This window comes from Entelurus aequoreus, linkage group LG04 (genome assembly GCF_033978785.1).
Source record: "Entelurus aequoreus isolate RoL-2023_Sb linkage group LG04, RoL_Eaeq_v1.1, whole genome shotgun sequence".
Classification (NCBI taxonomy): domain Eukaryota; kingdom Metazoa; phylum Chordata; class Actinopteri; order Syngnathiformes; family Syngnathidae; genus Entelurus; species Entelurus aequoreus.
In genome coordinates, this window is record NC_084734.1 from 82,686,743 (window position 1) to 82,703,668 (window position 16,926).

The 16,926-nt window shown below is 39.4% G+C and overlaps 1 protein-coding gene across 1 annotated transcript; it reads right to left on the minus strand.

Moving 5' to 3' along the window:
* Window positions 1–1,218: 1,218 nt before the first annotated feature.
* gnpda1 (glucosamine-6-phosphate deaminase 1) lies at window positions 1,219–11,590 on the minus strand. The gene is made up of 6 exons (XM_062043789.1): window positions 11,156–11,590; window positions 8,799–8,900; window positions 8,541–8,723; window positions 8,259–8,443; window positions 1,464–1,638; window positions 1,219–1,393 (listed from the first exon to the last, which is right to left on the minus strand). Exons 1-6 carry the CDS (start codon window positions 11,277–11,279, stop codon window positions 1,335–1,337), a joined length of 828 nt encoding a protein of 275 aa, XP_061899773.1. The 5' UTR covers window positions 11,280–11,590; the 3' UTR covers window positions 1,219–1,334.
* Window positions 11,591–16,926: the final 5,336 nt, after the last annotated feature.

The window sequence follows — 16,926 nt, forward strand, 5'->3', positions numbered from 1 at the left end:
GTACATATTCCGTACAATTGACCACTAAATGGTAACACCCCAATAAGTTTTTCAACTTGTTTAAGTCGGAGTCCACTTAAATTGATTCATGATACATATATACTATCATCACAGTCATCACACAAGATAATCATAAGAGTATATACATTGAATTATTGACATTATTTACAATCCGGGGTGTGGGATATGGAGGGTAGGGGGGTTAGGTTTGGTTGGTAACAACACTTCAGTCATCAACAATTGCATCATCAGAGAAATGGACATTGAAACAATGTAGGACTGACTTGGTAGGATATGTACAGCAAGAAGTAAGGACACAGAGAGAGAGATCAGAAAGTATAAGAAAAAGTGTCTACATTTGATTATTTACATTTGATTATTTACAATCCGAAAAGGTACGATGTGGAAGGGAGGGTGTTAGTTTAGTTTAGGGTTGAAGATGCCTGGAGGTGTTGTTTTAGTGCGGTTTTGAAGGAGGATAGAGATGCACTTTCTTTTACACCTGTTGGGAGTGCATTCCATATTAATGTGGCATAGAAAGAGAATGAGTTAAGACCTTTGTTAGATGGAATCTGGGTTTAACGTGGTTAGTGGAGCTCCCTATGGTGTTGTGGTTATAGCGGTCATTTACGTTAAGGAAGTAGTTTGACATGTACTTCGGTATCAGGGAGGTGTAGCGGATTTTATAGACTAGGCTCAGTGCAAGTTGTTTTACTCTGTCCTCCACCCTGAGCCAGCCCATTTTGGAGAAGTGGGTAGGAGTGAGGTGTGATCTGGGGTGGAGGTCTAGAAGTAATCTGACTAGCTTGTTCTGGGATGTTTGGAGTCTAGATTTGAGGGTTTTGGAGGTGCTAGGGTACCAGGAGGTGCATGCATAATCGAAAAAGGGTTGAATGAGAGTTCCCGCTAGAATCTTCATGGTGCTTTTGTTGACCAGAGATGAGATTCTATAGAGAAATCTCGTTCGTTGGTTGACCTTTTTGATTAGCTTGGTTGCCATTTTATCACAGGAAAGATTAGCCTCTAGAATGGAACCTAGGTAGGTGACCTCATCTTTCCTGGTGATAACAATGTCACCCACTTTTATAGTGAAGTCACTGACTTTCTTAAGGTTGAAGTGGGACCCAAATAGGATGGATTCCGTTTTACCCAAGTGTATGGATAGCTTGTTGTCAGCAACACGGGTGTTTCCACGTTATGGCAGTCAAAATAAACACAGCAAGTAAAAATCATTTTATTAAAAATTAGCAGTAATAACAAATTCACTGCCAAAACATAAACAAATCATTGGAATGTTTTTTTTTTATGTTCACTAGTCACCCCTTTAAACTGCATTACTTCTTGGGCTCTGAAGAAGGTAACTCTACCAGCTTGTTGTGCACATGCATCATCCCTACAGGGGAAAAAGAAAAACATAGGTATATGCATTTTCCCATGATTTTTATGCTGTGATGTAGACTTACCTTTGAAGTATTTCACTGTTTTAACCCGCAGTTCCAAGGTGGCATCTTCGTCACATACAAAAACAGTCTGCGGGTGCTGCTGGAAGGCAGACACAGTCCACATGTGGTTTACGCCTTCTTCGATGGCTTTGTAAAGGGCAAATGCCTTGTGGGCCCCTGTGATGAGGATCATGACCTATGGACAGCATACACCTTTTCAGTTGTCGCCTTTTTAAAGTTAAGAATAACATGCTCAGACGCTCTGTGGCAAGCTGTCCAGGGTGTACCCCCTCATTCCCATAAATTCACAAATATGCATATACATAATAATTACCCTGAAAAGTTTCCAAACACATTCTAATCAAAGTGACAGTGTAACCCATTTTGCCACGGTTTGTAGAAGTCAGAATGGGGGAAACAGAATTAGAATTGAATTCCGAGAGGAGCCAGATGAGGTGGTTCGGGCATCTGGTCAGGATGCCACCCGAACGCCTCTCTGGGGAGGTGTTTCGGGCACGTCCGACCGATATGAGGCCACGGGGAAGACCCAGGACACGTTGGGAAGACTATCTCTCCCGGCTGGCCTGGGAATGCCTCGGGATCCCCCGGGAGGAGCTGGACGAAGTGGCTGGGGAGAGGGAAGTCTGGGCTTCCCTGCTTAGGCTGCTGCCCCCGCGACCCGACCTCGGATAAGCGGAAGAAGATGGATGGATGGATAAATAGGGCAGTGCTAAATAACAATGATTCTCCGACTAAACATTCACACTTTGGACACAATTCGGACATGTTCACTGTAAGGAAGCAACAGTCGTCATTATGGGCCATGGATTGTGTGAGTGCACAGAATTATCTATGTGACTGAACTTTTAGTCCAGACTGGGAGAATAAATGTATCTACTAAATCAAATCTGAAGAAAAATTACATTTTTATAACTAAATTAAGGCTGTCAAAAATAACGAGTTAACTCACGTGATTAATCAAAAAAATGATCGCATTAATCGTGTATGTATGTAGATTAAGCACGCAATTTTATTTTGACCGTACATGCTTGTTTGCCTTGATGGCAGATGGCCAACTGAAAGGCGGCGCGGGTTGTTATACAAAACCCAAAACCAGTGAAGTTGGCACGTTGTGTCAATTGTAAATAAAAACAATACAAATATTTGCAAATCCTTTTCAACTTACAGTATATTCAATTGAATAGACTGCAAAGACAAGATATTTAATGCTGGAACTGAGAAACTTATTTTTTTTGTAAATAATCATTAACTTAGAATTTAATGGCAGCAACACATTGCAAAAAAGTTGGCACAGGGGCATTTTTACCACTGTGTTACATGGCCTTTCCTTTTAACAACACTCAGTAAACGTTTGGGAACTGAGCAGACCAATTTTTGAAGCTTTTCAGGTGGAATTCTTTCCCATTCTTGCTTGTTGCACATCTTTAGTTTATTTTACGCTTCATAATGCGCCACACATTTTCAATGAGAGACAGGTCTGGACTACAGACAGGCCAGTCTAGTACCCGCACTCTTTTACTATGAAGCCACGTTGATGTAACACGTGCAGAATGTGGCTTGGCATTGTCTTGCTGAAATAAGCAGGGGCGTCCATGAAAAAGACGTTGCTTGGATGGCAACATATGTTGCTCCGAAACCTGTATGTACCTTTCAGCATTAATGGTGCCTTTACAAATGTGTACGTTACCCTTGTCTTGGGCACTAATACACCCCCATACCATCACAGATGCTGGCTTTTGAACTTTGCGCCTAGAACAGTCCGGATTGTTCTTTTCCTCTTTAGTCCGGAGGACACGACGTCCACAGTTTCCAAAAACAATTTGAAATGTGGACTCGTCAGACCGCAGAACACTTTTCTACTTTGCGTCTGTCCATCTTAGATGAGCTCGGCGTTTCTGGGTGTTGTTGATAAACGGCTTTCACTTTGCATAGCAGAGTTTTAACTTGCACTTACAGATGTAGCGACAAACTGTAGCTACTGACAGTGTTTTTTCTGAAGTGTTCCTCAGCCCATGTGGTGATATCCTTTACACACTGATGTCGCTTTTTGATGCAGTACCGCCTGATGGATCCAAGGTCACAGGCATTCAATGTTGGTTTTCGGCCTTGCAGTGATTTCTCCAGATTCTCTGAACCTTTTGATGATATTACGGACCATAGATGGTGAAATCCCCAAAATCCTTGCAATAGCTCGTTGAGAAATGTTGTTCTTAAACTGATCAACAATTTGCTCACGCATTTGTTCACATAGTGGTGACCCTCGCCCCATCCTTGCATCCACCTGTTCCCAATTAGCCTGTTCTGTTGTTTTTAAGTAAATTTAAAAACATGCACATGATTAATAACTTCAATAATCATTTGACAACATTAACCTAAAGATTTTAGAATGACACTTTTTGCCCTGATTCAACTCTTCAGATACAGCAAGTACTAAAAAACTCGACAGTCCCTTTTTGTTCAAATGATTTTTGACTTTGTGGAAAATGGTCATTAACCTTGTTTTTTTGTGTTGGCACACATTATTTTACACTACTTCCAATTCAAACTTCACTTTAATGTATTTTAATTAAATATAAGCCATTTGAATTAAAAAATAACTGGGTCATCGCTTGTCGTTTGCCAAACCACTGGTGAGAAGCACCGATGTATGCGAGTAATCAAGGAATAAAGGGCAATATAGCATCTGAAAGTTGTTCAGTAACGGTTAACTTAAAAAAATCATTCTAGTATTCAGTATACCAGTGATACTTTCTTTGATGCAGAATGCAGTTTTTGCTGACAAGAAAGATAAAAAGAACTTTGAGAGCGAAAAAAGGTGTTCTCTTTACACCAGGGTTAATCAACTTAAGAAAAGTTGCTTTTGCATAATATTGCGAAACAAAACGCCAGATAATATGTCTTACCTTATACACACACCATAATAATACTTGCATGTTTAATGCACCGACAATCCAGCAAGCGGTGCGGCTTCATAGCTTACCAAAGTCGTATTAAAACATTTTGATAGGTTTTTGAGCGCCGTGTTGGTGTTGTTTACTTAAGTCATATTGCAGTCTACACGTACTGTATCTCTTGTGTGTGAGACTGCCATCATAGTGCAGTCTACATGTATCTCTTATGTTTGACTGCGATCTACTGGTCACACTCATCATGTACCAAATACAAACCCCGTTTTTTATATGAGTTGGGAAATTGTGTTAGATGTAAATATAAAGGGAATACAATGATTTGCAAATCCTTTTCAACCCATATTCGATTGAATATGGGTTGAAAAGGATATAAGACAAGATATTTGATGTTCAAACTCAAACTTTATTTTTTTTTTTGCAAATAATAATTAGCTTAGAATTTCATGGCTGCAACACGTGCCAAAGTAGTTGGGAAAGGGCATGTTCACCACTGTGTTACATGGCCTTTCCTTTTAACAACACTCAGTAAACGTTTGGGAACTGAGGAGACACATTTTTGAAGCTTCTCAGGTGGAATTCTTTCCCATTCTTGCTTGATGTACAGCTTAAGTTGTTCAACAGTCCGGGGGTCTCCCTTGTGCTATTTTAGGCTTCATAATGCGCCACACATTTTCAATGGGAGACAGGTCTGGACTACAGGCAGGCCAGTCTAGTACCCGCACTCTTTTACTATGAAGCCACGTTGATGTAACACGTGGCTTGGCATTGTCTTGCTGAAATAAGCAGGGGCGTCCATGGTAACGTTGCTTGGATGGCAACATATGTTGCTCCAAAACCTGTATGTACCTTTCAGCGTTAATGGCGCCTTCACAGATGTGTAAGTTACCCATGTCTTGGGCACTAATACACCCCCATACCATCACACATGCTGGCTTTTCAACTTTGCGCCTATAACAATCCGGATGGTTCTTTTCCTCTTTGGTCCGGAGGACACGACGTCCACAGTTTCCAAAAGCAATTTGAAATGTGGACTCGTCAGACCACAGAACACTTTTCCACTTTGTGTCAGTCCATCTTAGATGAGCTCAGGCCCAGCGAAGCCGACGGCGTTTCTGGGTGTTGTTGATAAACGGTTTTCGCCTTGCATAGGAGAGTTTTAACTTGCACTTACAGATGTAGCGACCAACTGTAGTTACTGACAGTGGGTTTCTGAAGTGTTCCTGAGCCCATGTGGTGATATCCTTTACACACTGATGTCGCTTGTTGATGCAGTACAGCCTGAGGGATGGAAGGTCACGGGCTTAGCTGCTTACGTGCAGTGATTTCTCCAGATTCTCTGAACCCTTTGATGATATTACGGACCGTAGATGTTTAAATCCCTAAATTTCTTGCAATAGCTGGTTGAGAAAGGTTTTTCTTAAACTGTTCAACAATTTGCTCACGCATTTGTTGACAAAGTGGTGACCCTCACCCCATCCTTGTTTGTGAATGACTGAGCATTTCATGGAATCTACTTTTATACCCAATCATGGCACCCACCTGTTCCCAATTTGCCTGTTCACCTGTGGGATGTTCCAAATAAGTGTTTGATGAGCATTCCTCAACTTTATCAGTATTTATTGCCACCTTTCCCAACTTCTTTGTCACGTGTTGCTGGCATCAAATTCTAAAGTTAATGATTATTTGCAAAAAAAAATTTTTTTATGAGTTTGAACATCAAATATGTTGTCTTTGTAGCATATTCAACTGAATATGGGTTGAAAATGATTTGCAAATCATTGTATTCCGTTTATATTTAAATCTAACACAATTTCCCAACTCATATGGAAACGGGGTTTGTAAAATAGCATCGAGGTCGGTAACCAAAACCAGAATTATTCCGTACATTAGGCGCGTTATAAGGCGCACTGTCGAGTTTTGAGGAAAACAAAGGATTTTAAGTGCGCTTTATAGTCCGGAAAATACGGTAATTGTTTTGGGGGTCATATTTCCCAGAAGGGGCTGGACTTCTCCCATCACTTACTTTGTATATTCTGGAGAACCAGCGTCCTCTACAGTAGACATTTGATTTTAGTGTATTTATATTCAGTTACAGGAGCGTTTTGCTGTTTTTAAGGACCTTTTGCAATAAAGCTAGTCAAAGATCATCTCCAACACAGCACTTTAGTTTAGTCTTTTTAAGAATCTGCTGCAAAAATGTGTATCTCTCACAAGTTTTTTGAACCGAACTTCCAGACCACCAGTTAAATAGCGCAAATGATGAAAAACAGAGGACCTTAAATGGAACCTTGAGGAACACCACTAGGATAACTAAAAAAGTTGAACGAATGACTACTGACTGCAAGCTACAGCAACACCTAAGTTACACAAATCACATTACAAAAACAATGTAATTGTCAATAAGGAGAGAAATAACTAAATAAATGATAAATGGGTTATACTTGTATAGCGCTTTTCTACCTTCAAGGTACTCAAAGCCTAGAGAACTTAAAGAGGTGTCTTGAGGAGCGCCTCAATTATGTCAATCACAAATTTGGACCCCAGTGTTCTGTTTGCTAGCAAGGTTAAAATGTCAATGCAAAGATCTGCCAATGTGTTTACATCCATCCTATTTGGGTCCCACATCAACTTTAAGAAAGTCAGTGACTTCACTATAAAAGTGGGTGACATTGTTATCACCAGGAAAGATGAGGTCACCTACCTAGGTTCCATTCTAGAGGCTAATCTTTCCTGTGATAAAATGGCAACCAATGTAATCAAAAAGGTCAACCAACGAACAACATTTCTCTACAGAATCTCCTATCTGGTCAACAAAAGCACCATGAAGATTCTAGCAGGAACTCTCATTCAACCCTTTTTCGATTACGCATGCACCTCCTGGTACCCCAGCACCTCCAAAACCCTCAAATCTAGACTCCAAACATCCCAGAACAAGCTAGTCGGGTTACTTCTAGACCTCCACCCCAGATCACACCTCACTCCTACCCACTTCTCAAAAGTGGGCTGGCTCAGGGTGGAGGACAGAGTAAAACAACTTGCACTGAGCCTAGTCTATAAAATCCGCTACACCTCCCTGATACCGAAGTACATGTCAAACTACTTCCTTAACGTAAATGACCGCTATAACCACAACACCAGGGGGAGCTCCACTAACCACGTTAAACCCAGATTCCGATCTAACAAAGGTCTTAACTCCTTCTCCTTTTATGCCACATCAATATGGAATGCACTCCCAACAGGTGTAAAAGAAAGTGCATCTCTATCCTCCTTCAAAACCGCACTAAAACAACACCCCGCCCCAAACCCCTCCACATCCCACCCCCGGGATTGTAAATAATGTAAATAATTCAATGTATATACTCTGATGATTAACTTGTGTGATGACTGTATTATGATGATAGTATATATTTGTAGCATGAATTGATTAACGTGGACCCCGACTTAAAGAAGTTGAAAAACTTATTCGGGTGTTACCATTTTGTGGTCAATTGTACGGAATATGGACTGTACTGTGCAATCTACTAATAAAAGTTTCAATCAATCAAAAACATGATCCAAAGTTCCTCTATACAACAGGAGCACTCTGCAAAAATGTCTCCCAAGTTTTGACCTGAACTCGGGGGGGCCAGTATGGTGTCTTTACCGGGCCAGATTTGTCCCCCAGTTGAATAGACCTGCTTTACACCCGAAAAACGTACCGAAACAGAACTGAAAACCAAAGTACGGACTGCAACGTGGGTTACCTGTTCAGGTGCACCCCTAGTTTACTGTGAGGTGTTCACTGACTATTTTCATCACTATAATAGTGAGATGTGAGGGCTGTGTGCTCCTATTTGTGACCGACAGTATCGCACCTGGATCTGCTGACATTGAAGTGAACTCTAACCTCTTTTGCATCCATGACGGTGCCCACTCCGACAGTCAGCGCCATGGTGGGCACCTTTAAGAGGTCACCGTCGAAGAACCTAGCATTAGCCATGATGGTGTCCTTTGCCAACGTCTTCACCCTGGTTCTAGAAGCCAGGCTGGACCCAGGCTCGTTGAAGGCGATGTGGCCATCCGGTCCGATGCCTAACAAGAGAGGGAGAACACAAATAGAGCGACAAGATAAGGCCGATCATAAATGCACAGTTGCTCAACCTGAGCATTGTTGACCTCCTTTTCATACCTCCGACAAACAGCTCAATGCCCCCAGCTGCTGTTATTTTCTCCTCAAAGGCGTCACACTCTGCTTTCAGGTCTGGAGCGTTGCCATCAAGGATGTGAGTGTTCTCCGCTCTTATGTCGATGTGCTTGAAGAAGTTATTCCACATGAAGGAATGGTAGCTCTCAGGGTGATTTCTGGGAAGTCCTAAATTGCATCGCTTATTAAACAAGTGTAGGGACGGTACTTCTTGCAGCTATAGGAGAAGGATGAGTTACTTACCCACATATTCATCCATGTTGAACGTCTCGACATACTGGAAAGAGATTTCTCCCCTCTTGTAATACTCTATAAGTTTCTTGTAGCAGCCCAGTGGGGTGCTTCCTTGAGATGGGCCAAACAGGAAAAAGCGTAGTTTAGCGCTGAGTGAAGTATACAAACTTTTGACTGGACATGCACAAACACATTTCACAAGTTCAAGACCAATTAAAGCAGAACTGGGCAAATATTTTGACACTGGGAGAAAAAAATGTGTCTGGAGGGCCATGGTGTATGTGTGTATAAATTATATCAGGGTTTCCCACACATTCATTTATTTGTGGCGGCCCGCCACGAAAGAATTACGTCCGCCACAAATAAAAAATAAAAATAAAAAAATAACAAATATTTGTTATTTATTTTCATTTTTTTGTCCTCTCCAGCTTCTCAGGCAAATCATATAGTTGATGTAGATGCCCATATCGGCTGTTCAGATTTACTTTACAAAAGAGAAGTGTAGGATACTTCTCTTGTTGCCTTATTTGTATTTGACTTTATTAAAAGTATTTATATTAGAAACACAACATGTGTATATAACAAAGGGTGCAAAGTGTGCAGGCAGTAGGAAACACATGGTTAAGTGTAGGGAGTAAAACTGATGGCAGTCTAAAGTTCAAGATTTTTGGAGCTCTTTGTTCAGTGGATCAGATGTTTGATGAAGCTCTGTGTCTATCTACCACCACTACTGTTTTCTGTTTATTTGTTACTGACTGTGGCAGGACACCTCTGCCTCTGTTTCACTTTATGTTGCTGGTAAATAATATGGTTGTAGTAGTAGGCTAAAGTTAAATTATTTAGTATGCACTAATTAAAGGGGCAGAGCTTTGAGACATTTTAGCTTTTATATTTTATAAGATATATTTTTTGTAAGAACCACAACTAATAAAAATATTTCAGTGAATAACTTATTGTTCAAATCTGTATATAAATATGCACATAAAGTGTTGTAATTATATTGTAAAATGGATGGATGGATGGACGTTTAAAACAAAACTGTTATTATTAATTAGTAAGTATACATTTTTTGAGCCTTTTTTGAGAAAATCAAATCATTGTAGTAAATTATGCAAATTACTCGATGATGTCATGGTGACCACGCCCATAGCCACGCCCCCACCGCCACAGGTATCTTGGCAGTTTATGGGAAACACTGTATATGTACCGTATTTTTCGGACAATAAGTCGCAGTTTTTTTCATAGTTTGGCCGGGGGTGCGACTTATACTCAGGAGCGACTTATGTGTGAAATTATTAACACATTACCGTAAAATATCAAATAATATTATTTAGCTCATTCACGTAAGAGACTAGACGTATAAGATTTCATGGGATTTAGCGATCAGGAGTGACAGATTGTTTGGTAAACGTATAGCATGTTCTATATGTTATAGTTATGTGAATGACTCTTACCATAATATGTTACGTTAACATACCAGGCACGTTCTCAGTTGGTTATTTATGCCTCATATAACGTACACTTATTCAGCCTGTTGTTCACTATTCTTTATTTATTTTAAATTGCCTTTCAAATGTCTATTCTTGGTGTTGGCTTTTATCAAATACATTTCCTCCAAAAAATGCGACTTATACTCCAGTGGGACTTATACTGTATATGTTTTTTTCCTTCTTTATTATGCATTTTCGGCCGGAAAAAAAAAATAAAAATGTATTTTTCGGAGTATAAGTCGCTCCGGAGTTTAAGTCGCCTTATACTCCGGAGCGACTTATACTCCGAAAAATACGGTACTTGTTAAATAAAACAATAATTACATATTCAAAAAGTGTTCAAACTGTGTGTAATGTTACAGTGGCCAAAATAGTACATGTATTTGTTGAATAAAACATCTGCTTTGTTTTTAATGAATATTTAGGCCTACTACGCTACTGTATTTTAATGTTGGTACTTGGAAAGTGTTTTCTGAGGTGGTACTTGGTGAAAAAAGTTTGAGAACCACTGTTTTAATTCACCAAGATGCACCTTTTTAACCACAATTTTCAATGAAATAAAATACTGATTTACAATGTCAACTGTATTCCACCATAAAATAGCTGCTATTCCTAAAGGAGTAAATGCCATATTTGTGTGAATTATCTGAAAATAAAGTTGAAAGCCCACACTATTGTTTCTTTATTTTTTTTTCAAATTACATTGGTGACGGTGTATAAAAGAACAATATTTTTGAAAATGTTATTTTGTCGAGTTAGCTAAAATAAGGTCCGGAAGTGAGAGGAAAAGATTGAGGAACACAAAGCTGTTTTGTGCATAGATAATCACATTCTGTAGTTAGTGACTAGAAAATAAAAGGGTTGTCAGCGACTTACCAGTAGGAAGACCAAGGGTGAAATGTCTGTCCGGTCCAGGTTTAAAAAGCAAAATCTTGTTCCTTATGTATTTTGCAGCCCACTCGCTAGACGCCTCGTAGTCATCGAGAATAATAAGTTTCATGTTCCTGTTTTTTTTTAATAACACGACCACTTTGTTGGAAGTTAGATTTCAGGACAAAACACACCTACGGCAGACTTTAGACTCATCAAGGTATAAAACTAATCCTGATGGAGTATACTTACAAAACTAGTGTTCCTTTTTTGTAAAAAAAAAAAATCGAAATGTAAACGTTTTTGTTCTGTTGTAATGCACTATTGTATGGAAAAGAGTTGAAGTAGACAGCGGCTACCTTAGAATATCAGGCAGTCTGATCATGTGATCCGGTGCTGTGGCGGATGAATACAAAACAGGAAGTGACGTTTAACTGTTTCCGCTAAACAAGCTGCATATTTTAAGCAGTTTAAATTATATTTCAAATACGTGTCCCAATTGACTCGGCTTTATTTGGATAGGAGATTAAATATTGAATTTCTGGAACAATGAAAATCACCGATAGCAGTTACGAGATAAAATGTGGATCAGAATAGTAAAATTTTACACAAATACAACTTTGCAGTCACGTGGTTTTATCACGTGACTTTGTGTTACGCCGCCATCTTGCCGGTCAACCGGTCAGCTCGTTCCTACGTGTTCGTACAGATTCAGTTTGATTTCTGCGCTACATTTTCACCGATTTCATCCGAATTATGGCTGATTTGCTATCCAATGAAGTTGTGCATTTGGATGAAGAGTCCAAGAAACGTTACCGAGAGAAGTTGAACCTTGTTGGCACAAAGGATACATTTTCTTCCCATCACAAAAACCTTCCTAACCCCCATTTACTTCCGGGGTCATTTTCGCTTACGTCAGTTCCTCTTACTTACGTCATTTCCGCTCACGTCATTGCCAGCGATCGATAAATCTAAATCTCCTGAAAATGGTGGTGTCACTGGATGATATTCGTCTTTATCTGTCCCAGGGGACTTATATCAAACACCAGCAGGCTTCGCAACATTTCAAGCGGAGTGTTAGGGCCGCTGCTGCGAACTTCTGTCTTCGTGGTAACGTGCAAAAAATAGTAATTAATATATAATACTGTTAAATGTCTGTACTACTTTAAATCAACATTATTGTTGAAACCATTTCACTAATATTAATTAATATATAATGTTAAATGTATGTACTTTAAATCAACATTATTGTTGATAATTCAGACGTTTTGTTACGCTGTCTTATAAAAAAAGAGTCAAACGAAGTGCTATCGATCGCTGTCAATGACGTAAGAGGAACTGACGTAAGCGGAAATGACCCCGGAAGTAAATGGGGGTTAGGAAGGTTTTTGTGATGGGAAGAAAATTGGCGTGACAGAACCTTACGTACCTTTTACCGAGAAGCATGCTAAAATCACCTGAGCATTTTGCAACAGCCGACCTGCCTGAACTCTCATATCCAGACATTTATAATTACCTCGTCGATTCACCATCTCCGTACACTGAAAGGACCTTAAGGCATACAAGAGTCTGGATGCCTACAAGTATTTTACAGCAGGTTTTGTGCATGATGGGCTGATATGGCAGATTCCAAACAAGAATGGATTTCTTCTCATGACCAAGGTAAGGAAAAAGCACACACAGAAGAGCCTACTGTCTGTTTACAAATCCGCGTGGCAGTAACAGTGTGATTGTGGAAAAAACTACTGAAGTGATTCTAATGAAAACTCACATTGTTAAGCTTTTTTTTTTATTACAAAAGGCGTCCTGTTCAAAAATGCCTCTTATTTATTTATTTATTAGCCTTTATTTAACCAGGTAAAATCCCATTGAGATCAAAGATCTCTTTTCCAAGGGAGACCTAATTAAAAAACTGTTTCACAAACTTCATATTGAAATTTTCCAATTTTTCTCTATGCATTACATAATTTCAAAAAACTACTATAGACTTTGTGAAACAGTTTTTTAATTAAGCATTTTTGAACAGGAGGCTTTTTTGTAATAAAAGATTAGCCTGAAAATGTATCGTATTCAGTTTAAGGATGTGACCAAACAATATTATAAAAAAATTCTATCAAAAATTGCTTTGTAAAAAACTGTTTCCAGGAGCTTCATATTGAAATCTGAGAAAATAATTCCTGCAATAAAACATTACATAATTTCCAACTATTCAGTATAGAGCTTATGAAACAGTTTCTACAAAAATAATTTTCAGAATTCATGCTTGATAATTCCTTTTGGTTTCTTGCTCAAAATGAATCAGGTTTAAATTTTCAGGCTAATTTAATGAATGATTCATGAGAAAATTTACCAAATGCCAGGTAAAATATGCATAAATGGACAGTAAGAGGTCTAGCCTTGTATATTATATCCAAATTAGGGACTGATAATAATATAAGGTATGTCATATTATCTGTTTCAGGTAAAACACTCTCAACGGATGAATGATCCTCCCCTCAGACCTTGGGTAGCAATAGCGAAAGATGGTCAGATCCTGTGCTGCCACTGTACCTGCATGGCTGGATCGGGTGAAACATGACAACAACAACAACAACTGATTCCTTCCTGGCAAACAAACTGGCCAAGATGGACAATTTCTATCTCCGTTGTATTATGCCAGAGCTATTAGCTAAAGTGTACACGGTAGAACAATCTGTTGCTACCACTGCATCCGCTTCGGAAGAGTTTGTTTGCTACTGCCGTAACCCTCCCACTGAGGATTTGTTGGTTTGTAAATTGCAAGAAGTTGGAAGTAAAACAGAAAAAGTTGTTTCTGTAAGATTCTTTCCTGGTATTTATTACAGAGAAAATATGGATGCAACATCATTACTCAAATGGTACAATTGGGTCGGATAAATTTGTAAGTGCGCATGACACTTGTACAATTTTATCTAATGTTGTGAAACCACTGTCATCAGATGACAATAAAGAGATGGGTATAATATTTTCCATCATGGTATACTTTTGTCTTGCGAGTCCAATAACTCTCTCTACATGGATACGGACAGCAGCTAATCTTCTGGTACCCTCAACATCTAGTGGATTAAGCTGCCTTCTTTTCCAATCTCAGCGTGCACCACATCTTCACCAGCGGGTAGTTGATCATTTTCACAAGGGACAGACTGGGAAATATTGACGAGTGCTGCTGCTGCTGCTGCCAATGCCCTCTCGCGGTCTCTCTTACGCTGCTTGAGATTTTGTCTTCTCTCAAAGATCTTCATTGAACATTTGAGTTTTCGTTTGTGAGGTGACTGGGTATGCTCAAATATACTTGGCACATAGTCTGGGGATAGTGGATCTTCGCTTTTTGCACCTTAAACAATTAAACAATCACATTATTCATAATGACTGCCATAAATAATTAAGCACGTTGTTGATGGGGATATACCCAGTTCAATTTGTTTTGTAATGGCATTTAAAGGCCTACTGAAAGCCACTACTACCGACCACGCAGTCTGATAGTTTATATATCAATGATGAAATCTTAACATTATAACACATGCCAATACGGCCGGGTTAACTTATAAAGTGACATTTTAAATTTGCCGCTAAACTTCCGGTTCGAAACGCCTCTGAGGATGACGTATGCGCGTGACGTAGCCCGGCGAACACGGGTATGCCTTCCACATTGAAGCCAATACGAAAAAGCTCTGTTTTCATTTCATAATTCCACAGTATTCTGGACATCTGTGTTCGTGAATCTGTTGCAATCATGTTCATTGCATTATGGAGAAGGAAGCTGAGCAAGCAAAGAAGAAAGTTGTCGGTGCGAAATGGACGTATTTTTCGAACGTAGTCAGCAACAACAGTACACAGCCGGCGCTTCTTTGTTTACATTCCCGAAAGATGCAGTCAAGATGGAAGAACTCGGATAACAGAGACTCTAACCAGGAGGACTTTTGACTTTGATACACAGACGCCTGTAGAGAACTGGGACAACACAGACTCTTACCAGGATTACTTTGATTTGGATGACAAAGACGCAGACGTGCTACTGTGAGTATGCAGCTTTGGCTTCTAAACATTTGATCGCTTGACCGTATGTACGCAACTTTTTTTTGCGTATGTGCGTAACTTTTTAAAAATATATAAGCTTTATGAACCTTGGGTTAGGTGAACGGTCTTTTGGGCTGAGTGATTGTGTGTGTTGATCAGGTGTTTGAATTGTATTGGCGTGTTCTATGGAGCTAGGAGCTAGCAGAGGAGCTAGGAGCTAGCGTAACAAACACGCAGGTGTTTTTATGCAGGATTAATTTGTGTCATATTAAATATAAGCCTGGTTGTGTTGTGGCTAATAGAGTATATATATGTCTTGTGTTTATTTACTGTTGTAGTCATTCCCAGCTGAATATCAGGTCACCCCCGGCTCTCACAGCATCTTCCCTATCTGAATAGCTTCAACTCCCCACTAGTCCTTCACTTGCACTTTACTCATCCACAAATCTTTCATCCTCGCTCAAATTAATGGGGAAATTGTCGCTTTCTCGGTCCGAATCTCTCTCACTTCATGCGGCCATCATTGTAAACAATAGGGAACTTTGCGTATATGTTCAACTGACTACGTCACGCTACTTCCGGTAGGGGCAAGCCTTTTTTTTTATCAGATACCAAAAGTTGCAATCTTTATCGTCGTTGTTCTATACTAAATCCTTTCAGCAAAAATATGGCAATATCGCGAAATGATCAAGTATGACACATAGAATAGATCTGCTATCCCCGTTTAAATAAAAAAAAATCATTTCAGTAGGCCTTTAAGTTGCTACCGTTTTTATTATTTCATGATGCCTCATCTGATTGGCTTGAAAACTTTACCAATAAAAATTTTAACCTTGTGCCAATGGCTTGAAAACTTTACCAATGTAGATTTTACCTTGTGCCAAATGAAGTAACAAAAAGCCTCTTGTTCAAAAATGCTTCATTAGAAAAAAATTGTTTCACAAGGTCCATCATAATTTTTTTTTAAATTTCCTAATGCATTCACTCATTATAATTAATTGTTCAATTCCAATATGAAGCTCAACATTTACATTGATAACGTTTTCAAGCCAAAAAGATGAGGCATCATGAAAAAATAAAAACGGTACCTAGCATCACACAGACAGAGGCGGGGGTGAACTGAAGAAATCATCCCATTCCCTATTGCTGCTCCTGCTGCCTTTCTAAAAATGCACCCAGCATTTTCAACAATCATATTTGTATCATCCCATATTGTATTATTTCACATTTTGTGAAACAAATCAGGGGTGAATAGTTTGTTTACATACCTGATATGAAGTGTTCATTGCATATCCTTGTGTACATCGTAGGTTTCCATCGTTCACGACAAATCGCCGCGATCCGAAGCTAAGATTTGGTTTATCGCCTCGTCTATTGCTACATCCAACAGCACAGCAGGTTTCCGGCATTTCCAAGCTCAAATAAGAAAGCGTGCCGGTTGACCGGCAGTGAACTGGTGACCGGCAAGATGGCCGCCAAGCTAATGTCACGTGGCTGATGACGTCAGCTGCAAAGCCTTGTGGGAATTACAGTATTCTGAAATGTTTGCCGCAATTTTATTTTTGCTTTGTTTTCATTGTAAACATTCATTAAGTGATACCGTATTATCATGCTTTGACAGTAGCATTGCTATTTTGAATTTGGCCTCGCCTAAAAAAAACGTGGTAGCTCAAGAGCATTAACAATTCAGGAGGGAAAAAAATCACAAATAAGAATAAATACAATGTATTTATGTATATAAA